Here is a 26493-nt window from a genome sequence, read left to right as displayed (position 1 = left end):
TATATATATATATATATATATATATATATATATATATATATATATATATATATATATATATATATATATATATATATATATTAGTTCTATATAGAACATTTGACGATGCTGATCACGGTTAAATGCGACTTGTGAAAAGGGTCTATTGGGTGACTTTTATAACTGACTGACATTTGGACAGAGGTGGGTACAGCACCCAAAACTGTACTCAATTAAATGTAAAAGTACTTATAGAAATATTTACAAAAGTACTAGTCTGAATAGTTACTTGAGTAAGAGTAAAAAAGTATCGGATAAAAAATCTACTCAAGTAGTTAGTTACTAGTTACTTTGGGTCATATATACTGAGTCTATTTTTATTTAGATATATAGATAAAATGTATGTAATGTATGTGTGTGTGTATACATATATATATATATATATATATATATATATATATATATATATATATTTCATCAGCCTTTACTCCAGTCTTCAATGTCACATAATCCTTCAGAAATCATTCCAATATGTTGATTTACTATCAATGATGTTCTTTTTATCTTTCTATTCATCAAATAATCCTAAACAAAATCTCAGGTTCCAAAAAAATATTAAGCAGCAAAACGGTTTCCAGCACTGATAATAAATCAATATATTAGATTTATATTTTGAAGGATCATAACTCTGAAAACTGGAGTTACAGCTGATGAAAATATATTTGCATCACAAAATAAATTATATAAGTATGTATTATATATGTATAAATAACCTCTGACACAAAGAAGAGTGAAAACTCCTAACATAACCGCTAAGTTACTGAACATCTGAACATAACGAACCAAATGCACATTGACGGATCTTCTTTCATCTGTTCTGCAAAATGTAAGCAAATGTATAATTCTGCAAGCGTCAATATTGTGGAAATATCATTATTAATTGTGTCTAGGCATGGGGGGGGGGGGGGTCGTCATGTGACACACAGCAGCCACGGCATTGGCAAATTATTATTAAGCATTATTATTTATTTATTTATTTATTATTTCATTTTTATTAGAAGCATTCCCAGAAGCATGAACTATATAATGAGATATATGGATTCTCACTTTTCATAAATTGTTAATAATTATAATATGCGATGGTCAAAGTAGCCTAATTATGTAATTTATTATAAAAACCTGTCTGTTTACTTAAGTAATATAGGTGTCTTGCCATAACATATTTTTAATACGCCTTTTTTTTAATATTAAATGTGAATTTAACATTGAAAGTCAATGTGATATAAAAACTGCTACTAATCTTTCATTGTTCAGAAAGAGAGCAAATAACATTTACATGGTCAAAGATCATTTTCACTGACAGTCTATCAATCACTCTCAGAAACTCCCATTAAAATCACTGAACCTGTTAACACTGTGAAATCAATATCTTAATTAAAGATTCGTAAACACATCTGCACTTTGTTGTTTCTGAAGAGAGAATTCGCCAGAAAGCGGTATTCCGTCAGAGAGCGAGTGAAGGAAGCACCGGCATTTCAGCGATGACTCATCGGAACACCTCTGATTGGCCAATGGTTTAATAAGCTCAACAGAATCTTGTGTGATTGGTTATAATGCACACTGCTGTAAAAACGCGTCTGTCTCTGGCTGACCACCAGCCAGCGAACACAGATCTGAATTTAGCAGCTGATGATATGACTCACTGAGTTCTCACGCCGGTGTGATTGTATCAAATATAGAAAATATTAATCGGCTATTTTTTGTCTTTTGGAAGCTGCATTCAACTTGGTTCCCCTCTGTTATAAGTTACAGGTACAACAAACTAATGTCATAGTGGTATCTTGTATTCTAATCGAGTGTAGCCCAAGTTATACCTGTTGAACTGTAGACAGCGCACGTAGTGTTCATCCAATGCAGATCTTCATCGCAAGCAAATAATAGCCTTTGCAGATTTGCTTTCAATTCAGTGCAGATCCAGCCATGTCTTCAACGCTCTTTCTGTTCTTAAAGGGTTAGTTCACCCAGATAGCAAAATTATGTCATTAATAACTCACCCTCATGTCGTTCCAACCCCGTAAGACCTCCGTTTATCTTTGGAACACAGTTTAAGATATTTTAGATTTAGTCCGAGAGCTCTCAGTCCCTCCATTGAAGCTGTATGTACGGTCTACTGTCCATGTCCAGAAAGGTAAGAAAAACATCATCAAAGTAGTCCATGTGACATCAGAGGGTCAGTTAGAATTTTTTGAAGCATCGGAAATACATTTTGGTCCAAAAATAGCAAAAACGACGACTTTATTCAGCATTGTCTTCTCTTCCGTGTCAATAAACCGGTTGAAGAAAATGGTTCACCGGTTCTTTTGTGCTCGATGTAATGGCGTCATTTGCGATGATTGCCCTTGATTCAAGGCTTCGGTTTACCCGCGCTCATAACACTAGCACAGAATCAGTTCAGAATCAATCACCAAAAGAATCAGTTCGGTTCATGCGCTCTGTGTATCAGTCTGCTTCACGCTGAATCACACATGCGCAGTATCATCAGCTCAAAACAATGAATCATTCACGAATGGGCATCGCTCATTGCCCAGAGAAAAGTACGTAGACGGCGCGTTTGGATCAAAGTGAAGCATTTATAACATTTATTGCATTAAGATAAAGTAACGAGAGGAGCGTGGCCCACAGTAACGAAGTAAAAGTACAGATTTTTCCCAAAAAAATTACTCAAGTAAGAGTAAAAGTACCCATCTTTAAATATACTCCAAAAAGTATTAGTTACCCATTTTTTCGGTTTTCACTGGGTTTTCAGAACACGCACTGACATCTTCTGGACAGTATTTTTTTTTTTACTTTTTTTTTTTTACATACAGTAGATTGAAATTGAACCAGTAGCCTTTTCTTTTTTTTTCTTGTCCCAGGTGTTGATTTCCATTTTCCACCTTTATACCTGTCGATATAGCCTTTTCAAAGAACCACAAATAAATAAATAAATAAATAAGCATCTCAAAAATGACATGTTTCACAACGTTATTGTAGGCCTACTTGTTTACTTTCTAAAAACCCAAACGGCCACAAGTGGCCATATGAAGAAAACCCCATATACTTCCATTCAGCTTTGCTCTTGTCTTGATAAACCCCATCTTTACTGTACTTATTTTGATTGTTCCCATTGTATTTTTTAGTAATTTTCAAATGCATTTGTGATAAATTATGTGCTTTTTTCCGATGCATTTTCTTTTTCAATTCAATCTTTGTATTGCTAAGTAGAAAAACCGAACCTCAAGACATCTCAAAATGTCTTTAAGAAATGAATCTTTCTCTTTTTCAGCTTCAGAATAGCCACATGATCCCAATGTGCTCCTGTTAAGTCCAGCCACAGAACACACAAGCTCTTGAATATTTAGTTAACATAATGACAGCTGAACAAACTCACTGTGGTTGCTAGTGCTAGTTTCTTAAACATCCTCTTTGTAAACAGCGTTCCACCCAAAGACAAATATTGGGATGATATCCAATTTCCTCGCTTTTTCTCAACATTACTATTCATATATGTTTGTTTTTAATAGCTGTCATTAATTTACATGTGTATATTTGATTCTCGATGACAAATATTCATTTGATAAATGTGAAAACATGTCTGAATTCTGTGCAGCCTTATATCTTAATGAAAATCTGCTTCATTTGGATGATTTAGTGGAATGCCTTTGAGGTTTTTTCAAGGTTTTTAGCATGTTGCAAGAATTCCTTTCATGGTGGCAGACCAAGTTCACAGTGACCACGAAGGAATTTGCTGTTCGCCCCCAGTGTGTACATTTACAATGTGACTCTGTATCCATGAACGCCGCTTACATGACAAAATCTCACCATTGGCTGATCTGCTCCTTTGTTCCTTGTCATGCTTTCTGTTGAAGAGGAAAACACAGCGCGCTGTAGAGTGTTCTTGTTGGCATCTAATAAGATATTAAAGAGTTTACGGTACATTCTGACAAAGCGAGAGGATTCCTCAGAACAAATATACATGTGTCAATTGAATAGCTGCATTTAATGGGAATGGAGAATGACTGAAATGGCCTGATTTGGCATGTGTTTAGACTATATTTATGCATGTTGTGCATAATGCATGTAAAGAATTGTATTATGTTGAGAACATATCATAAAGGTCAATTAGATTAATAATTTATGATAAAACAATGCATGCCAGGAATATAGGGTTCACAGTGCCATGTATTTAATTATGCTGTGATCACAACACAAGATTACAATCAACTTTATGTAAGCCTAACTAATTTTTTTTGTCTGTTTTTTCTTTTTCAGTAATAGTATTTTTTTCTTGTCAAGATTTGTATGTACTTTTTCTATATCATTATTCCTATATTTTACAATTATTATACAATTATCTGATTAATTAATCAAATGAATTGCAGCGCATCTCATATGTCAATATTTGCTTTAGATGTTGAAATATAGTTTCCATGTTATTGAACATGAGTCATTGTAGTGTACAGCAGTCTGTTGTACAAATACTTTGTATTTAGATGGTATGCTTTAGGAGTTTTTTTTTGCTATCTGGAGCCACTGATCAAAACCAGGGTTCATCACGATGCCCAAACACATCAACAAAAATGTTTGATGATGAGCTTAAACTGATGAGTTTAACAGGCTGGAAAGATCAGATCTTCTGGTCAATGAATCTTCAGTTAAGTCCAAAGCAGTGGTTTTGTGTTAAAAAACCTAAAACCATTTCACTAAATAAAGAAAGAAAGAAAGGTTGACTAAATTAAAATAAAATATAATGCTTTTTTTGTTACTATTACTTTTACTTCAATTTTTCAAAAATAAATAAAATCACAATGACAAAAACACAAAATAAAATTACTAATGATTATTAGTAAATTACTTATAAAATGTAACTCAAAATATGAGTAAAAATCTAATTTAAGCATTAAAGTAAACTATTTTTTGGATTTTTCTTACTTCAGTTAAAGCACAAGATGCTTTTTGAAATAATCTCAACTCATGCTGGAAATTATAATCATCTGTCTGAAATTGATATTCATTTTTAAGGCAGCTTACAGTACTTTTTAAACCCTTTTTCATGCTCACCAAGGCTGCATTTATTTGATTAACAGTTAAATTGTGAAATATTATTACAATATAATTTAACTCTTCTTTATTTGAATATTTTTTCAAATGTAATTTATTCCTATTATTTATTTCCAGCATCATTCCTCCAGTCTTCAGTGTCACATGATCCTTCAGAAATCATTCTAATATGCAGATTTGCTGCTCAAGAAGCATTCCTCATTATTAACGATGTTGAAAACCATTGTGCTGCTTCATATTTTTGTGGATTCTCAGGAACCTTTGATGAATGTAAACTTCAAAAGAACAACATAACTCCTAAAAATTAAGTGTTTTTTTATGTTTCGTATTCTGCAGGCGAGCAATCATTAAATAAATAAAGGCTTAGGCTGGTAAGTCTGATGTCATGTTCTCTGTACTCAAGCCCTGGATCGGAGTCATACAGCGCAAATAAACTTGTATCCTCTACACACATCCTGTTTGGGCTCAACCACACCTACAAAACAGGCTGTGCCCCACGAGAGCTGTTCTCAGATAAGCCTGACACTCTCGCCGGTTCGGTGCTTTGAGTGAAGCATCGGACGAGACGTCTGATGTCTTATCTTTGATGTACTGTATGAGATAATCATGTCACCTTTATTTAGGTGGAATCGCTCATCAGTGAGAAACAATAGGACATGAGTTCATCAGTGCTAATAGGTTCACAGGCCACAGTTTTGTCTCACAAGTATCTTAAGGTAATAAGTTTGGAGCCCCACCCTCTCTTAGGACAGGTATATGTGTACACACGCGGGCTGACAGACAGCAGACTGCTGGAGATTACTTTAATCGAGCTTTGGAAACTCTACACTGACTCTAATTCTCATTTTTAGGCACAAGACAGTGGAAAGGTAAATACAATTTTTTTATTAATTGAAGTATTTTTTATTAAATCAGTATATGCAATTGTGTGTTAGATATATAGTAATCATAAATAGTAATTAGTGTTTCTAATTATCAAGCTTGCATGGGATTGAACCTATAGCCTTTACAAAAACAGGTCATGAGGCACTCCACCCTGCAGCGATCTGTAGTTTCTTATTAGGACTTGTGATATGATTCAATTTAACTATTAGCTCAGGCGCATGAAAAAGTATTTGTGGATATTTTCATCATATATATGATTAATAACTATTTTCACTGTCAATGCTGATATTTAGTTGCTGACTTGAAGTGACCATGGGAAACGAGCATTCAACACAGAATAAACCTCAGAAGGTGATTTTTTAAAATTGTTTTATATTAACAAGCTTTATGCAACATCTTTGTTTTTCAGTGAAATATACAAGAACAAAAATGTATCATTTATTTCGCAGCATTAAAAAAATGTTAATCAGCATTTTAGCAACATCACGAATACAGTTGTTAAATGTACAAATATAATATTTAGTAATATTTTATAATATTTTGTTGAAATAAGTTGTAGATGATAGTTTTCAATGTATAGCAACTGATTTTATGTCAGCTATGTGTTTGTTTTGGTAGATATTTGTGTATATTCTCCATTCAGAAAAGGCAGATTATAAATGATTATACATTATGCATTATAAATTCATATAAATTATTATAATTCTCATTTTCCAATTCAATTATTTGATTAAAAACTTTATCACATTAAACGTTATGTTTACTCAGACAATTCTGCCCATTTAAACCAGGGTTATTTTAATTAACTAAATTAAAACCATAAAAATCTATAAAACTAAAAAGAAAAAAAAAAGAAAATATAATATAATATAAACTTATATTAATTGAATTTAATTTAAATTAAATTTTAAAATCAAAATTTCTAACTGAAACGAAAATAATAATTAAGAAAAATTATACAGACGTAAAATAAAATACATACAATTAAAATTAAAATGGAAAATATAAAATAAAATATACACCATAATAGAATCTCAATGAAACTATATATATATATATATATATATATATATATATATATATATATATATATATATATATATATATATATATATATATATATATATAAAAGATCATGAAACTAACTAATATCATTCACCAGGCAAATGCTGAGAAGAAAGCCCAAAATGGAGAGCTGAATGGACATGCAGTACCAGCTGCAGATGAAACTGAACCTGGTATGTATCTGAAATACAGCACATTTCTGTTCATGTGACTAAATGTATCTTCTCACATAATTTCAATGTAAGGATCAGAAGCTACTTAAAGTTGAACAGACAGGCGTTTACACTGTTTAGATTAGCTCAGGAACCTTAACCAACAATCAAGAACATGACTCAAAGCTCTGTATAAACTTTGGGTGTTGTAGTAGGATGTATGGTGGATAAAGCAATGTTTAATTAGCATTTTGTGTCCATTGCTAGTTTGTTATTGCTAACACTTTCACAAAGCCTTTATAGAAGATACAGATGCATGATTTTGTTCATGCACATTTTATGAGAGAATGAAAGCAATGCACATAAAAATAGACCTGAAACCCACTTTATGCTAGAATGCAAACGCGTCTTGTTGAATATAGTTGTCCTCTTGCATTATTTTGTCTGTAACCTCAAATGTCCTTTGAAATGTCAAGTGTGTATAAGAAGTGGTTGTGTATTGTAATTTATGACTGGTCAAAATTATTATCATATTGATAACTGAAGGCAATAGACATTATTTGTCCCTGTACACTGCATACATTGTTTCTTTCATGTTTTTGGTCTAGAGACAAGCAAAAAAGAAGCAGTGGAGCAAAAGAGTGAAACCCTGCCAGCGCCTGTCACAAATGAACCAAAACCATCAGAAAAAGAGGAGGTAGACAGCAGTAAAGCCAACGGAACCGCACATGTGGATGCGACCCCTGAGCAAAATACGACAGTTGCAACAGAAGCAGAGCCACCCAAAAAAGCCCCAAAGCCCAGTGGAGATGAGGTGTCCAACTTCCTTGGTAAAATGTTCAAAAAGAAGAGCGAACCTGTGAAACCTGCAGCAGAAAACAACGATTCAGTTGATGCACCGGCCAAAGCGGTGGATCTCAAAATCAACATGCAGACTGTAAGTAGAAGTTGCATAAATGAAAATGTACTCTCCCTCAAATGTAGATGAGTTTGTTTCGTCATCAGAACAGGAGAAATTTAGCATTGCATCACCAATGGATCCTCTGCAGTGAATGGGTGCCATCAGAATAAGAGTCTTAACAGCTGATAAAAACATCACAATCATCCACACCACTCCAGTCCATCAGTTAACATTTTATGAATTGAAAAGCTGCTTGTTTGCTAGAAACAAATCCATCAAGACATAAAACACGTAAAACACATAAAACATCAATGAAATGTTTTTAAATTGTTGCTCCTCTATCCATAATAATGCTTTCTCCAGTAAAAAATAAATATTTTCTGAATCAGGAGAAATATATGCACAGATCGAGCATAGTTTACAAGCCAAAAACAGTCCAAAAAGTCTAAATGTGTGGGTGAATTTTGATATGAATGGACAACAGCGGATGAACTTCTTCACTAGAGAAATCGTTATTATGGATTATGAATTTGTGGATTATTGTGATCAGCTGTTTGGACTCTCATTTTGACAGCACCCATTCACTGCAGAGCATCCATGGGTGAACTTGTGGCGCAATGGTACATTTCTCCAAATCTGTACTGGTGAAGGAACAAACTCATCTAAATCTTGGATGGCCTGAGAGTGAATAAAGTTTCAACAAACTGTCATTATTTTTTTTTTTTTTTTTTTTATTGAACTGTTTCCCAGTCTCCAGATTTCTCTGGTAGCTTCGTCCACAGTGAACCGGGCTGTATTTTAAACAGCAAATATTAGTAATTAGCTATAATTTGTCACATTGCACAGTATTTTTGCTATTAGTGTGGACAGAAACATTATTTGACACTGGAAAATGCATTATATAAAAACGCACATTCATCATAAAGCAGGAAGTTTTCTGCCGACCATCTACCAGGCAACAACAAATCCAAGTAAATCGCAAAAAAATGTATTGCACTCTGACTGTGACCAATTTCTCATTCCAAAAGGATAAAGTCTTCATTAATGCAGACCAAAAGGAGATTCTTGAGCAAGTCGCAGAGCAGATCAAATTGCAATTGGTTGACGCCATTCCCGCGCAACCCATAAGTTCAAGTTCTTTGACAAAGAATTCCTCGAAAACAGATGAGATCCTCCCAGATTTGCATGCCACACAAGAACCAGTAGCTGTTGTAGAAAAATCAATAACAGAAGAGCCAGTTAAAAGAAAAGCCAGTGAGATACATATACGATATCCAAAGTCTGCAGATGCAGAACCTAAGGCTGAGGAGGATGACAAGGCCTTGAAAGAAGACAAAGAACCTAAACAACTTGTTGAAAGCATAATATCGGATGAAAAGGAACAAGCATGTGAAAGCGAACCAAATGGAACCAAACAAGAGCTTGCATCTATTTCCAAAAACCTGACGAAAGTAGCTGATGAAGCAGTTGATACCATTGAGGTCTTGTCTCGTGTTGAGGAACCAGTTATTGGAGCTGAAGAGCCATCGCTAGTTGCTGAAGAAATTGCAGAAATCTTGCAGGTCACTCAGGAACAAGAAAGCCTTGATGTAGAAGAACTTAAAAGGAACAAGTTCAAGAAGGCATTGCTCATTGCACAGGGACCAGTAACAACCTCTGTGAAACCAGTGCTGAGTGCTAAAGAAGAAGCCGCTAGTGGATCAGTGGTGGTTGATGAGGAGAGCTGGGAGATCCTTGAGGAACCAGTGAACATCTCTGGGAGTTTTGAAGAACCTGTGCTCACTAGAAGTAAATGTAATTTAGCAGATTCTTCTCAATTGCATTCCCAGCTGAGGTCTGTGTGCACTAAGGTTTTTGAAGATGCTTCTTACAAGGTGTTCAGTGTCGATGTATATGTTGATAAAAGCAGTGTTCACGTCACGATTGAGCTTTGCCCAGATGAGCTCACATGTCTGAATAAAGTCAGTTCAAATACCGTCGATCGTTCGACGAGAAAACCACAGCATGGACGACCTCAACGCATGCGATTCAATCAAGATGCAGATGTACTAGTAACTCCTTTCCTCAAGATGCTTGTCATCAATTAACAAAAATTAACATCAACGATCAGATTTATTCCTAAAGTAACATTGAATCAAAACCCATAAATGTTTGTCTCTATTTACTGAACACTACCAATCAAAAGTTTGAAATAATTAAGATGTATTTAAGTCTTTGAAATAAATCTCATATTTTTAACCAAAAAATACAGTGTAACCCGTAATATTGTGATACATTGTTACAATTTAAAATAACTGTTTTGTTTTTGAATATGTTGCATTTTTTTCATTCTAACATGCTTATTTTTCTGCTTTATTATTGTCAATTATTATTGGTGCTCAGTTATTAATAATGGATTATTATCAGTGTTGAAAATTATTTTTGCTGCCTAATATTTGTATGGAAACAAAAATATAGTATAGGATTTTTTGATGATTATAGAGTTCAATGAACAGCATTTATTTGAAATTAAAAAAAAAAAATCCTTGTAACATTATAAATGTCTTTGCTGTCAACTTTGATCAATATCTGTGGCCTTTCTAAAGTTGTATTATTATTCGTATTATTTTAAATGTTACTTATGAATTAAACTTTTGAATGGTATATATAAATTATATATACAAAATGTGTAATGGTCTCCACAAAAACATTTCAACATTGATAATATACATACACACACACACACACACACATATACAGTATCTCAGAAAAATGACTACATCTCTCACATTTCAGCAATCTTCTCAAGGGACAATACTATAGAAATGAAGCTTGGATATATTTTAGAGTAGTCAATGTTCTGCTTGTATAGCAGTATAGATTTACTATCCTTTGAAAATAACTTAACATACAGCCATTATTAAAGAAAATAAATGTGAGTACACCCTAAGTGACAACAAAGCTGCATGTCCTGTTCATCATGTTCATGTTTTTGTCTGCTTGACAGGAGCATACAAATTGGTGTATCTTGTATTAGAGCAGTTAAGATTTGGTGATGTGAGTACAGTTCTCTCATACGGACCACTGGATGCTCAACATGGCTCCTCATGGTTCGCAAAGAACTCTCTGAGGAGTTGAGAATTAGAAAGGTTGCTCACCACAAAGATGGCCTAGGCTATAGGAAGATCGGTAACACCCTGAAACTGATTAACAGTACAGTGGCCAGGGTCATACAGAGTTTTCCAAGATGGGCTCCATTTGGAACAAACCTTGCAAGGGTCGATCAAAGAAGTCGAGTCCTCGTGCTGTGCATCAAGGTGCAGAAGCTGGCTTCAAATAACAGATGCATGAGTGCTGCCAGCATGGCTTTAGAGGTTACAGAAGTGGAAGGTCAGCTTGTCAGTGCTCTGACAATAGGCCACACACTACAACAAGTCAGTTTGCATGGCCGTTGTCCCAGAAGGAAGCCTCTTCTGAATCTGGCTCGTAAGAATGTACTGTGACATTCTGAAGCAGAACATGATGCCCTCCCTTCAGAAACTGGGCAGGACGGCAGTTTTGATAACCTCAAACACTGCCAAGATGACAATTGCCTTTCTGAGGAAATTGAAAGTGAAGGTGATGGCGTGGCCAAGTATGTCTCCAGACCTGAACTCTACTGAGCGGAAGGTGGAGAAGCACCATGTGCCTAACATCCAGCCGCTCACACAATCTGTGCAGCTCTGGTGAACTCAATTGTGAAAACTGGTGAAAACAATGGTGCTCACACAAAATATTGACACTTTGGACACAGTTTTGACATGTTCACTTAGGGTGTATTCACTCCTGTTGCCAGCTATATTCACAGTAATGGCTGTATATTAAATTATTTTCAGAGGATAGTAAATCTATACTGCTACACAAGCAGCACACTGACTACTCTAAAATATATCCAAGTTTCATTTCTATAGTATTGTCCCTTGAGAAGTTATACCAATATGGTTGTTGAAATGTGAGAGGTGAACTCACTTTTGTGAAATACTATATATATGTATGTATCTCTCTCTCTCTCTCTCTCTCTCTCTCTATATATATATATATATATATATATATATATATTATTCCACACATTTCACTGGTAGTTCATCTGTCTCAGACATGTTTGTTTTGTCTTTTCCTTGTGTACTTTACATTTGCATGAAAGGCAAATAATATTTAACAACTAATGGACAGCTCCTGTAACTGTACACCAGTCATCACCAACCAGCTGTTGTGGAGTTACATCTGTCATATGTTCGACATAACTGATTTCCACTAAAATATAACAAGCAAAACACATACTGTATAATCTAAATATGACAGATTTTACTCTCAGATAAAGCACACGCAGACGTTAAGTCCAGCACATTGCTGAATATCAATGAGTGAGGGGGGGGAAACAGGCGTTAATAAAAGGATGATTGTTGCCGCTGGTTGGAGTAGGCAGAGGCATGGATGGAATTGTGCCCCTATTTCAATGCATCTATTGCACATCAGCTGTAAAGGGTTGTAACACATTCCCAAGGGCTAATTCTCTGGATTTGTCTATAGGATCCAGTGGACATAAAGAGCAGCGCAGAGCCAGAGCCGGAGCCGGAGGCTGAAGCTCTCGAACCCAGTCCTGTGGAAGCCGCAGAAGAAAACAAACCATCAGAGGAGGCCAAAGCAGCAGAAAAGACAGTTATGAACTTTTTCAAAACATTTGTAAGTACATTTTAATTGCATTGTTTCTTTAAATACTTTTGAATGCAGTTCTAATTCTCTTTCAAATGAGAGTGAATTGCACTGAAATGCATGAACTCGTTGGTGTTTTAAACTAAGCTACAATGATCAACTGCAATATTATTGAGAAACTTAACCATGCAGTGTTCATGGAATATGATTTATGAGCATAACAAGTGTGCATTGGTCTATAACCGAACAATCTAGACTTGTTGCGCCAGACTACAATGATGCATTTTTACTCCATCATTGTGGTGTTTTTTACACTGTGTCTTTAATCTGCTAAATCAATCCTTTGGACATGTCAGACTGTGGTAGGCTTTTGTTTGCTGCATAATGTGAGCTCACAAGGGAGGCCTGTGCATTTGGAGTTGTGATAAAGCACGGGAAGGCCTACGCCATCTCCAGAGGACAATGGCTGACTCAATAGCAGAAACATGCTGGGATCGGCCACTGCCAGCGAGCTCTTTGTGTGCCTGTGGCAAAGCCAGTTCGGCTGAACTGCGTCTGGGTTTGACAGACGGCCATTATATTTTTGATATCTCAATCTTTGATGTCTAGGCCTGGTTTGGAGTCATGGAGTACCTGAAGGAGCAGTATATGCTTAAACATGCCACTCTGATGGTGTTTCACAGTCACTCTAATGTTTACGTGTCTCCGCTCTCTTTTCTGCATGCGAAGGTGACTCCGACCAAAACAAGCAAAGAAGCCAAAGCCACTCCAGATGCTTCAAAAGAGCAGGTAATAAAACCTTGACTCTCACAGCATTACTCATTCATATTCATGAGATATTATATTATAATATATTATCATTTTTAAGAATTGAAATTATTGTATTAATATTATTTAATATTACAATATAAATATATTATAATATAAGTTTTTTATTTCTGCAGATTGTTTTTCGTAATTATTTTAGGGGTGAATTTTCTTTTTTAATGACTCCCTAAATTGTAATCATTTTTTATATGACTCCCTAAATTCATTCATTCATTCATTCATTTATTCATTTATCCATTCTTCCATTCATTAAAGAATGCTTTATTAATAAATGTATAAGTAAATAAATACATGTAAAATAAATAATGTATTTATGCACATATGTATGTTTGTAAGCTTTATTTATACATTTATGAATAAATATAAAATAAATACAAATTGTATTGACTTATCAAGGTTTTATTTATTTATTTATTTATTATTTATAATCTCGCTAAGGATGCATTATTTATTTAAGCATGCTTTATAAATGTATTAATAAAAAAAAAGACAAAATGTATTATTTTATTAAATTGTTTATTTATCTAAGCATGCAATATTTATAAATGTATAAATAAATGCATAAAATAAATATAAAATACATTTATTTATTTTTCTGCGGGTGGTTAATTTATTAATGAATTATGAATTTATAAATAAATAGAAAATGTAGAAATAAAATGTTTTTAAATTATTTACTTATTTATGTAAGCACGCTTTATTTATTCATGCGATTATGATTTTTGTTTTTTTTTGTTTTATGCATTTATAGATTTATGACTAAATAAATAAACAATTCAAGCTTAGATTTTTTTTTGGGTGGGGGGGGGGGGCAATATATTATAGTAAGATATATAGATTAAATAATATGTATTGTCCTCATTTTTATTATTCAGTCACAGAAAGAGACCCCGCCAGCACCATCAACAAATGTGAGCCATTACATTTACATCACATATTTGATTGCTTTTATAATATTTATAATATTTCCACCTTCACCATCATTTTTATAATCATATTTTCGCAAACACCTTAAGCGATACAACAACGCCACAGGAAAGCTGCTGTAAAAAAGAATTGTTTTTTAAAAAAGTGCATTGTTGACAATAAAGCATTATAAAAGAATAAATAAAAATGTATACCGAACTGCTGTTTTATGCATAAAATAAACCAAACGGCACTCTTTTCTAAGGTACAGGAAGCACCCAAGGCACCTCCTCCTCCCCCAGCACCACCTAAGATGGAAAGCAAAGCAGAGCCGGCGGTGAAGAAAGAGGAAACATCTGCAACAAAAGCAGCAACAGCAGCTGCAACAAAAGCAGAGGGATCTGCCAAGAGCAAAACTAAAGACAGTGCATTAAGCAAACTCTTCCGTTCAAAGGTAAGCTCGAACCTGACAGCAGTAACAATAAACCATATTAATAAAATCTTTCTGTCTGGTTCTGGGGCGAGCTTTGGACTCTTATTATACATGTCAAATCTACATGTAGCGTATGTGGCACACTATAACAGAGTAATGTGAATTTGAGGTGTTGCTAGGCAAGGTGGTGTCAAAAGTTCAGGCGGCGACAAGCAGTGGAGCCAGAGCTAAGACATCAGGAGTGGTAAATGAGAACAAGCACAGGCTCTTCTGATATTAACAGAACTGACCCATTGCTGTTAACTCCAGACATGCAAATTAATACAGTATAAAGAGCTACTGTTGTTTTTCCTTTTGTGTGAGAGAGCTGGAATCAGAGCCTAAATCTTACATTTTGCCTCACCTGCCAATTCCAGAATTTACTGAATAAATTTTTTTTTTACCAGCCATAAAACTGTATGTGCATTATTTCATTTATAAAAATAAATAAATAAACAAACGGTTGAACAAATTGGGGAAACAGATCTTATAGCTATAATAATAATAATAATAATAATTATTATTATTATTATTATTATTATTATTATTATTATTATTATTATTATTATTTTATTATTATTTTTATTTTAATTTTTAATCAAATTATAAAATTAAATCAATTAAAATATCGATATATTTTTTTTCAATTGTAAAATATTTCATAATAATATTTTGATTAGTATTGTTATTATTACAAATCACTAAAGAAATATCACTGAATTGTGAAATATTTCATGATAATAATCTGATTGTATATGATAATTATTATAATTATTATTATATTTAATCCATTTATAAAAAGTTAACAAATCAAATAAATAAATATCACTATAATTTTATTGAGTATTTCATAATAATAATGTTTATTTATTTAAACATTTATTTAATTTGTATAATTAATTTCATAATAATATTAATAAAAAATAATAATTAGTGGTAGTAGTAGTAGTAGTATTAATAGTAGTTAATCAAATAAAAAAAAAAAACTAAATAAATCAATAAAAACATTACTGTAATGCGGTTGAATTGAAAAGTATCTCTTTATAATTAATAATAACATAATAATAAGTAAATAATAATACCACTACATATTATGGTATAAGTGTTGATTGGCGCATGTTGCATTAATTATGCAACTCAAACTAACAGTTCAGGTGGAGCAGCATTTACTGAAAACTGTGAAAGAAGTTCTTATTTATCAGATTATATATATTATATATATGTTCAGCACAGTCTTTGCAATTTAGTTATCACGTTAAACCATGAAGCATTCTCTGACATTGTTAGAGTTAATAAAAAAGTTACCAGCCAACCGGTGTGTAACACAGTTTCACATATACCAATGCTGATCTTTACTCTCATTTGGCGTGTGGCGAGTGTTAATTTTAGGCTCTGGTTATAATGCATAATATCCAAAGGTAGAAGATGTGTTTGCAATGTTTTCCCACACAGGCAAGATACATTATGCTATTCAATTGGTGGAAAACTCATTGTAAATAATGAATGAATCAGTGAAGGTCCATTATGGTGACATCATGTTGACAGCAGCCATTACCTCATGTCACAACATCCGCCAACTAAACCATGTGACTCTCCACTCCACCACTTCATAACTGACATCAGATTTATCCAGCGGCTCTTGTAAGACTTGGCGTAACCAGTGACTCAGTGTTTGTCCCTGCTAGGATAAATGGCTGGTGTAAAGTGCCTTAGGACTTGTAGATTATTGCAAAATTAATACCAATATGTGCTTGCCTGCAGCCTGTTGTGGTGGAAGAGAAAAAGCCGGTTGAGGTGCAGGTAAATACATTTAGCTGATCGATTGTCTCTTTGCACGGTGGTGGGACTGTCTTCCTGAATAAAATCATTCATCTCATATTTACACTTTTGTACTTGGCACTTTCTATGGGTATACAGTGTTGCATTATTAACATGTGAAGATTTTATCTAATGTTGTGCTTTTTTTCTTCTTCTTTTTTTCTTACATATTTTATATTTTAAATTATATAAAAGTGGCCAAACTTTGACTGAAACAAATATTTTCAATCAATTTTTACACAAATTATAGTTTTGGTTGTATTCATCAAAATCAGCCATTCAAGCCTGTTACCAAAATAGGTTTATGGGACATATAATAATATTAGTAACTATAAACCAACATTTGGTCCCAAAATATAAAAAATTAGACTTATCTTCAACTCTGTTACCTATCTTGGATAAATAATATTAATAATAATAATTAATAAAAAAACAACAAAGCAAATGAATAAAAAATAAATTAATAAATTCATTGAATTTAGTTTCTCATATAGCAAAAAAAAAAGATTTTCAAGTATATATATATATCAAAGTATACAAAAAGTCATAAATTATATATTTTCAAAATATATTTACGTAAATATATTTTCTAAAAAATGTTTATATTTTAATTGTATAAATATATATTTAGAAAGCATTTATGTGTTATATATATATATATATATATATATATATATATATATATATATATATATATATATATATATATATATGTTACCATCTATATTTTAGTCCAAAAAAATGCATTCACGTCACGTTTAAAGAAACACCTGATTTGTTGTCTATAACGTTTGCAAACATATTACTCGTTTAAATAAAAATCAGTGAGGGGCATAATTTAAAGTGCTACCAAAAATGCAAATTTTGCAATCTATAAAAATATTAAACATTATTAAATCACTATAAATCTTCTTTTTATCACTAATAGGCCATCTATATTTGTATTTAGCTTAAATGTAGGCTACTGGGAAGTCGTGGCCTAATGGTTAGAGAGTCGGACTCCCAATCGAAAGGTTGTGAGTTCGAGTCCCGGGCCGGCAGGAATTGTGGGTGGGGGGAGTGCATGTACAGTTCTCTCTCCACCTTCAATACCACGACTTAGGTGCCCTTGAGCAAGGCATCGAACCCCCAACTGCTCCCCGGGCGCCGCAGCATAAATGGCTGCCCACTGCTCTGGGTGTGTGCTCACAGTGTGTGTGTGTGTGTTCACTGCTCTGTGTGTGTGCATTTCGGATGGGTTAAATGCAGAGCACAAATTCTGAGTATGGGTCACCGTACTTGGCCAAATGTCACTTCACTTCACTTCACTGTAAGACTGGAAATTTATTTTCTTGCCCCTGTAAAACATTAAGAAATATATTTTGGTATAAGGTTAAAAGGTTGGTAAAAGCTTGAAATGAAATATATAGTATTTTGGCCATAAAAATATGTGTATATATATATATAAAAAAATATTATTATTATAATTATTACATTTTTATAAAAAGAATTTGCCCTATTGGTTTTCATGCAATTTAACAATTTATTTAAATTTATTTATTTAAAGTTTGTTAACTGGGTTGCTAATGTTTTTTTGTTTGTTTGTTTGTTTTGTATTATATAATAAATCAAAAGAAAACGGACAGAATAGAAAAAGAACAGAGTAAGCTAGTGTTAGAGGCCTTTTTTGCTTTTTGTTAATTGTATAATAAATAAAAAGAAAAATAGATAGAATACAAAAAGAATAGAAAAGCTAGTGTTAGTATTTTTTTTTTTTAAGAAAACAATAAGTTAGTAAATGCAAGTCTAATGCAAGTCTGTAGCCCGACCAAGAGAGCATTCCAATAGTCCAGCCTTGACAGAACTAGAGCTTGAACAAGAGTTGTGAAGCATGTTCTGAAAGAAAGGACCTTATCTTCTTGATGTCGTATAAAGCAAATGTGGTCTGAGAAAGTCAGCTGATTATAATTCACAACTCCAAGGTTTCTTGCTTGTTTTTGAAGAAGTTATGGTTGATGTGTCTAACTGGATGGGGATAGGAAACAATGAAACAATGGGTTTGATGGAACCACAAGGCAAGGCAAGGTTGAGTTGAAGGTGATGATCCTTTATCCAGCAAGAAATGTCTGTTAGACAAGCGGAGATGCGAGCAGCTATCTTCGGATGGAAGATATAAGGATGGAATGAGAGGAGGAGTTGAGTGTTATCTGCATAGCAGTGATATGAAAAGCAATGTTTCTGAATGACTGAGCCTTATGATGCCATGTAGACTGAGAAGAGAAGTGGTCTAAGAACTGAGCCCTGAGGCACCCCATATGTTAGATGTTGCGACTTGGACACCTCACCTCTCCAAGATACCTTGAAGGACCTATCTGAGAGATAAGACTCAAACTACTGGAGTGCAGTTCCCGAGATGCCCTTTGCCAGTAGGGTTGATGGTTAACTGTGTCAAAAGCAGCGGACAGATCCAACAAGAAAAGTATAGAAGATATGGAAGCCACTCTTGCCAGTCTTAGGGCTTTTATATATATATTTATATATATGTATATACTATATATGCAACCCAGTTAACAAAATTGTATTTTATTTTTTCCCTTTTCTTTTAATTTTGTACTATCTTGTACACTAATGTTGGAATGTGCCAAAAAAAAAAAAAAAAGAGTTTTGGTAGTTGTCAGTAGTTAGATATTAAGTTGTTTTAGTCTCTCTACTGATGATTCAGTCGTAAGCTTTCACACAATCAGTTGACCATCTTCTTGAATCTTCTCACTGTTCTTTTCATCTTCTCTGATCTTCCTCTGACACATCAGGTCGACGCGTCTAAGACCAGCACTCTTGAGGCCGCAGCCAAACCTGAAGAACCTCCAGCACCAAAAACAGAGGAGAAGAAAATTGAGAAGAAATCCACTTTTGGAAAAATGTTCAAACCCAAGGTAAAGAATGGATGCATGGAGTGCAGGTGTGTGAGTGTATCAGATGTGTTAGTGCATGCAGTAACAGCTGTGTGTGAATTCGAGGTTCTGCTCGGCCAGGTGAGCAGCAGGATCCAGGCCGCGGCGTCCAGCGCTGCCGCCAGCATCTCCCTCATGTCTGCTGCAGCGGTAAACGCCGCTAGATCAGGCCCCTTCTGCATTAACCAGACTCACTGATTTCACTGTTCTCAATCTCACAGCTGTTCTCTGACGATACAAGAGTCAAAACACATCTACAGTATCACATATTAACCAACTTAATATTTCAGCAGTGCAATATGGCCTTTGTTTTCTGAAAAATTAATTTTTCACCCTTACATTTCTTATATTTAAAATTTTCTTTTAAACTCAATTTCTTTTTCTTTCTTTCTTTCTTTCTTTCTTTCTTTCTTTCTTTCTTTCTTTCTTTCTTTCTTTCTTTCTTTCTTTCTTTCTTTCTTTCCTTTCAAAATTTCTAAACTTCAAACTTACTTTTAAATAGCCTTCCTTCATTCCAGTCCGTCCTTCCTTTTCTTTCTTTCTCTTTGTTTCTTTCTTTCTTTCTTTCTTTCGAGTGGATTTTGAAGTGGGTTAATTTATTTGTTCACTATTTACTTTATTTGATTACTTTTTGTATTTTTTTTAGTGTGTGTATGCATGTGTGTTAGTGTATATGTGTGTATACACTATCATTCAAAAGTTTGGAGACAAAATGTTATGTGGTTTTAAAAGAAGTCTCTTATGCTCATTAAGGCTGCATTTACTTGATCAATATTACAGTAATATTATGAAATATGATTACAATTTAAAACGACTTAAATCATTATAATATCCTTACGTGGTGAAAAAATAACAACTTTAATTATTTTCGATGTTGAAACCAGATTTATATCTTCATTTGGATTCTTTGTCAAACGTAAAGTTTAAAAGAACATAATTATTTTAAGCAGAATTTTTTGTGACATTATAAATGCCAAATGCTGTCTCTTTTGATCAGTTTAATTCATTCTTGCTGAATAAAAACATTAACTTACTGACTCCAAACTTTCGAACAAGAGTGTACAAAATCTAAAATATAATGTGCACAAGAATTAAAAAAAAATCATCTCATTAAACGCCATTCGTAACTCTCAACACAAGGCACCAGAGCCCAAGAAGGAGACTCCAGCTGCTCTTCCCGTGGCAGAAGCTGCTCCACCCGCAAAGGCCAAAGAGGAGCCGAGACCCACCACTCCTGTAACGCAAGGGGCCCTGGACAACAAATCAGCCGACAGCACAGAGAACGCCTCCCCCAACATGCCCCGCAAGCTGGAGAAGAGGAACTCCCTCCAGCTGTTCTTCAAAAACCTGGTTAAGTAGAAACCCAGAGATTCTCCAGGGCTAGGGATTCCACCCACACAACTGTGGGAGCATTCACAATCTGTGTAGTTTAACTCTTCAGTTGTATGTAGTTTTCCAGTTAAATGCTGTCGAGAAACATTTCGTAATTCTGTCCGACATCTAACCATCCTGATTATTTCGATATTGCTGGCTATTAATCTGAAAACAGTAATCTATGAGGTGAGGAATTATAAATACAAAAATCTAAATTTACAGTGTATGACCACTAGATGGCCTCAATTATCAACCTATCTAGATTATTTGATCAGTTCCATAGCAGCTTGTTTGTGTTGCGTTTTAATAAAGTGTAATAAATATTTTAAATTATTTAATTAAACAGGACACTACAATTTAGCATGCAATTTTGTTTTTATTGCATGAAATCTCAATCTCATCATCTAAACATGTAATTCTAATCTTTGTTGCGATATATAACTTCTTCATAAATAAAAAAAATATATATACTTTTTGTCATGTAATATAATTGTATCTATCTACAATTATGGTTATTTCAAACGGGATCATCCCTGTTAATGTATCTCGGACAAAAGTGTGATGACAGCTAAATGATCTCAGATAATAAAGCACACAAATTCACCAAAGCTGCGCTTTGAAGACGTGTTGGAGCAAGATCCGCTTTTGCAAATAAAGGACCACTTGTCAAACAGGTTTTGCTTCAGGCAACCTTACGGACGAGCAGTAAAAAACACACACTTTCTTACTAAGTTAGGATCACTAATGTTGCGTTATGCGTTGGTGTGTCTCACAGGGCCAAAAACGCCATTCTGATGCTGGAGTGCAAACGGACCCTGTGGCACCCGAGAAGGCCAAATAAAACCCTGCCTTTGTTTTGATCACTCATCTGTGCCAAAACCATTGGCAGCCATGCACATAAGAACATATTTACCAAAGTTGGGAGGTATTATGCTGATTTGCAAGGCCCAAGTTTGAAGTAACTATGAAATTATAATCTGAATCTCCATGCATTTAGTGAGAGCAGAAGTAAGTGTAATGATCACCCTGTAAAGCAAGTGCTACATGTGTTTATGACCAGAGGGAGGTGTTGTTTTTCACAGAGAAATGAGTTGCATGGTGTGGCATGAGATGGAAAAGTGAAAGTGAAAATGTAATCCTGCATTGAAGATAAACTCCCTTTTTTATGTGCATGTTAAAATGTAAAATATGTTAACTATACTAACACTACTCATTTTGCATCATGCAATAAAAGCCGTTGCATTAAGATGCCTTTTCAACGGGATAAAGCAAACATCATGTGCGTTTGCATGTGAAAAGAATCTATTTATTTAATCATACACTATCTGATTGTGAAAAAACTGACCCGTCATCTGCTGATTTCAATCACTGAAACCCACAAAGCCAATTTGAATTCCACTTGAATTCCATGCAAAACTTCTGCATCACTTTAATAAATCCATAGAAATCACAAGTATTTATTTAACATAATGTCAATCAAATTGAGCACTATATATTATTATTCCAATTTATTTGGTTATTTAAGCTCAGCCCAGTTTCTATATAAAATAATAATAATAATTGTTTTCATTTCTAAGATTGTTTATTAAACATAACTTACTAACTAAACCACTTTACAATTATTGTCTTTTATTTGCTTGGCCATCCAGTTCTGACCAGAGTAGACTAAAAAGAAATTAAGCTAGTAAAAGATTTTATTTTATTTCTTATTTTCTGAAAATCTTAGTTTTTATTAGAACAGTATGAAATAAATATGTGGTATACAGTTATGCAATATACAATGTACATTCAACTCAGCTGCAATCGCATGTGTTTTAGGATTTTCTTCCTAATTATCTCTACATTTGTAAAGAGTAGATGGGCCTAATTCAGAATTTAGACTATATCCATGAATCGTAGACTTTCTGTATCTCTTTTGTTGCATTTTTTGTCTATTTAACCAATTTATAAAAATAAACAAATTATTTCTCTCTGTAAAATGACTCGTTCTTTATTTACTACATGAAGACATTTAAAATATATAGTTTTACATGTTCCTGGGGGGAAAAAAAGGGTTTGCTCGTGTTGGTTTCCACATGGCTATATACTGTATGTGTACATATATACATATATATATAATTATTTCATTATGATTAAGTTTACAGCTAATTTCTTAATAGTTTGCTTTGTTAAGTCTGATATTTCCAAAGAGGGCATGTGTCAGGACCGCCTACAGGGCAGCACAAATTTGGAAAACAATTAACATGTGGCAAAAGATGCATGGCATTCTAGGCACTTAATTGTGAGGGCAGTGTGCTCTTCATGCTGGTGTTTTCCCACGCAGGCGCACTGTCCCAGCTGTGTGTGTGTGTGTGTGTGTGTGTGTGTGTGTGTGTGTGTGTGTGTGTGTGTGTGTGTGTGCGCACGAGATCATGGGTTTGGGGCTGGAGAGGGGTTTGCTGGAGAACCCTTGTCAGCACTAATGTGTGTCACAGCCGACAGACAGAGAGATCAGAGTCTGGATCAGATTCCTAAAGCCTCAGGGGGCCGGGACCTTCCCAGAGTCTTCATTATTCTCCCACAATTATTTAAATATTTATAAACCCCAAAATTTGTGGTTGGTAAGATTTGTGTGTGTGTGTGTGTGTTTCTGAAAGAAGCCTTTTCTGCTCACCAAAGCTGCATTTATTTTATTTAAAATACAATAAAAACAGTAATATTGTGAAATATTATTACAATTAAAATCTACTGTTTTGTACTGTAATATATTTTCAAATGTAATTTATTCCTCTGATCAAAGCTGAATTTTCAGCATCACTGCTCCAGTCTTCAGTGTCACATGATCTTCAGAAATCCTTCTTATTTGCTGCTCTAGAAGCATCTAGACACATTCTCTCACAGACATAAGCATTCTTGGGATAAAAATGTAGCTATGTTGGCTATAGAGTGCCAGCATTTGTGGAAGTGCTTGAGGAGGATTCGTTAGGTGTGCTACCTTCAAGTATTTGTAAATTAAGAGAGCTGCTGACAGAGGGAGGCAGAACAGAGCTGCTATTGTCCTGCGGACTCACGGCCGCTCTCCTAACTGTTATTAACACGTCACTGAGAGATGTGATATCTCTGAGACCCTCACGCTAACCTCACGTGAAGCCTGCTGACCATTAAAGACATAGTTCAACATGACATGAGCAATGTGCCATCATTTACTCAACCTTGTGTAACTTAATATTAAAAGGTAGTCATAAGTGTTCGGAAGAATTAGTAGGGATGCTAGAGACGTGTCACTACCAATACTTTTGACCAAGCAATTAAATATATGCACAAGTAACCACTGCTGTAATTCATGCCGCATCTGAAATAGTTCTTACTATTGATATTACCTGAGAAGTAACTAATATGCTCAAAGACATACATTTGCAGAATAAGAACATAAAAGGTAGCCGAAGTGTTTCAAACACAGTATATGCACAGTTCCACTGAATGATAAAGTTTATGTTTTCAGTTTTTCTGTGGATGTTGTTTTCTTACAGCTCACACTCAAATGCCATTCCATGTATGATTCTGATACATAATTGCCACAGGACAAAAATTTCAAGTACATTTTCTGTCATACTTGCAGGAATGTTATATAAAACAACAATGCAGGAACAACCATAGGTTTTCTCTGGGCAAAAGCATTGTCTCGGTGTGGATAGAATAATGGATGTAGCCTAATATTTACATTAATAAACCTGAAGACACTACTCACTCCTATTACTTTTACTCAGTTACTATATATAAGATAAATGAGTACATGAGTAACAGGACTGAAAGTAACAGGATAAAATAAGCAAATACATATAATCTAGCCTCATGGAGAACATGTTAATATTATGAGAATACTCAGCAAAGTACAGTGATTCACCAAAGATTTGTATTTTTAAAATAAACAAGTAACATCTAAGAAATAATTTAGGTAACAGGACAGTAAATAAATAAATAAATAAGACCACATGCTTTTGGTCATGTCATTGCCTTCGGATGATCCAGATGTTGCAATATTATGTTGAAAATGTATCTTGTTGAAGTTTCCCAGTTTTTAGAGGGGGGGGGGGGGGTGAAAACCTGGGGACATGACTAAAATGTGTATTTTATCCAAAATATGATACATTTATTTTGAAATAAATGTATTTAAAGCACCGATGGGATGTGGAGGTACACAAAAATGCAAAATAAAAATTATTTCTGAAGGATTTAAAATATTTCATTTTAAAATGTAAAAAAGTTTTAAGCACTAGGGACATGTACAAATGTAATATTTTCAGTGTTTTAGGTAGTTTTAATATTCTTTAAAATTATATATTTAAAATTTGCAGTTAGATTAATGTGCAGGACACTTTGCTTAATAATAAAATGTATTTATGTTTGTGCATGTATAATGTCCTGGGGACAGAAATGGCACCCATTCGGTGGAAAGGCCTGGATATTATATTTGTAAACATACTTTTTTCACTTATTTTAGTTAATGTCATTAATCTATCCAGTAGTTGTACTGACAGTGTTGTACAAACATGGCTGAAGACGCGAATTGTGGAGGAACAGACAAACCGATTCAAACCGAGTCCTTTGATCATTCAGTTCAAGTGATTTACTAGCAAAAACCAGTTCAAAAGAGCCATTCATTTTCAAATTTCAACATGTCTTGTAATCATTTTAAAAAGCATATAGTGATGGGTGAAAGAGCTTTCGAAATACCAACTCAGTAAATCCACTGTTAGCGTATCGCAAATCATTTGATTCAGATCAGGGTTTCAGAGTGCGTATTGTGAATCATTTTATTTAGATCGGGACTTTGGAACGGGATTGTAAATCTTTTGATTCAGATCGGAACTTCGGATTGATCAGGTTCACGTGACATTTTGCGAATTGAAAGATTGAAGGCTCCAAAGTCCCGATTTGAAATGATGGTTCACAAATGAGGATTGCTAAATTTTTATTTAGCTTGACACTTCGGAGTAGGTTCCCGAATTTTTGGGACTTCAGAGCACGAAACACATGCACGATTTTTGGCTGTACCAGATGAAAGTTTGGCATCGTGATACAATCGTGGTGATTTCTGTGAGTGATCGTGGCTCATAATCGGTGGTCCTGTGTCGTACAGTGAGAGAGGTTCAAAGACAGCCGTTGTCAACGTCTTACGACCAAAGATCCTTTCAGAAAAGATCAGAGCCTACGATAATTTTCTGACAGTGACAGAAATTCAGCATGATCATCACACAGTGTGTTTGCTGCTACGACTCATTTTTACTGACCAGCCAATAAAATGCGACATGAAATCAACATGACATGGCGCTAAAACATAAAACTGCATATCTCAAGCTCTTATTCCTTCCTCTTTCACTGCTTCCTCTTTCTCCGCACACCTAACAACTACAACTGCCAAAGTTTGATTCA

The 26493-nt window shown here is 34.2% G+C and overlaps 1 protein-coding gene across 8 annotated transcripts; it reads left to right on the top strand.

Moving 5' to 3' along the window:
* Nucleotides 1-5969: 5969 nt before the first annotated feature.
* Nucleotides 5970-23047, top strand: LOC132118514 (neurofilament heavy polypeptide-like). 8 transcript variants are annotated; one of them, XM_059528403.1, is made up of 13 exons: nt 5970-6315; nt 7127-7202; nt 7790-8118; nt 12631-12783; nt 13483-13542; nt 14457-14492; nt 14759-14941; nt 15090-15164; nt 16721-16759; nt 19567-19689; nt 19774-19857; nt 20848-21057; nt 21857-23047. In XM_059528403.1, the coding sequence occupies exons 1-13, from the start codon at nt 6277-6279 to the stop codon at nt 21920-21922; spliced, it is 1473 nt and encodes a 490-aa protein (XP_059384386.1). In that variant the 5' UTR covers nt 5970-6276; the 3' UTR covers nt 21923-23047. The 8 variants fall into 8 exon arrangements, with proteins under 8 accessions (XP_059384386.1, XP_059384388.1, XP_059384385.1 ...); XM_059528402.1 differs by having other exon boundaries at nt 5998-6315; nt 14753-14941; XM_059528405.1 differs by lacking the exon at nt 14457-14492.
* The last annotated feature ends 3446 nt before the right edge of the window (nt 23048-26493 follow it).

The sequence above is a fragment of the Carassius carassius genome, chromosome 37, assembly GCF_963082965.1.
Source record: "Carassius carassius chromosome 37, fCarCar2.1, whole genome shotgun sequence".
Classification (NCBI taxonomy): Eukaryota; Metazoa; Chordata; class Actinopteri; order Cypriniformes; family Cyprinidae; genus Carassius; species Carassius carassius.
This window is presented reverse-complemented; position numbering and strand designations above follow the sequence as displayed.

What these genes read in the sequence shown, in the direction of transcription:
- LOC132118514 (XM_059528401.1), top strand. Translation starts at nt 6,277, where the DNA reads ATGGGAAACGAGCATTCAACACAGAATAAACCTCAGAAG. An exon ending in CACAGAATAAACCTCAGAAG is followed by an intron (nt 6,316 to 7,126) that starts GTGATTTTTTAA and finishes ATCATTCACCAG; the next exon opens with GCAAATGCTGAGAAGAAAGC. An exon ending in TCAAAATCAACATGCAGACT is followed by an intron (nt 8,119 to 9,110) that starts GTAAGTAGAAGT and finishes TCATTCCAAAAG; the next exon opens with GATAAAGTCTTCATTAATGC.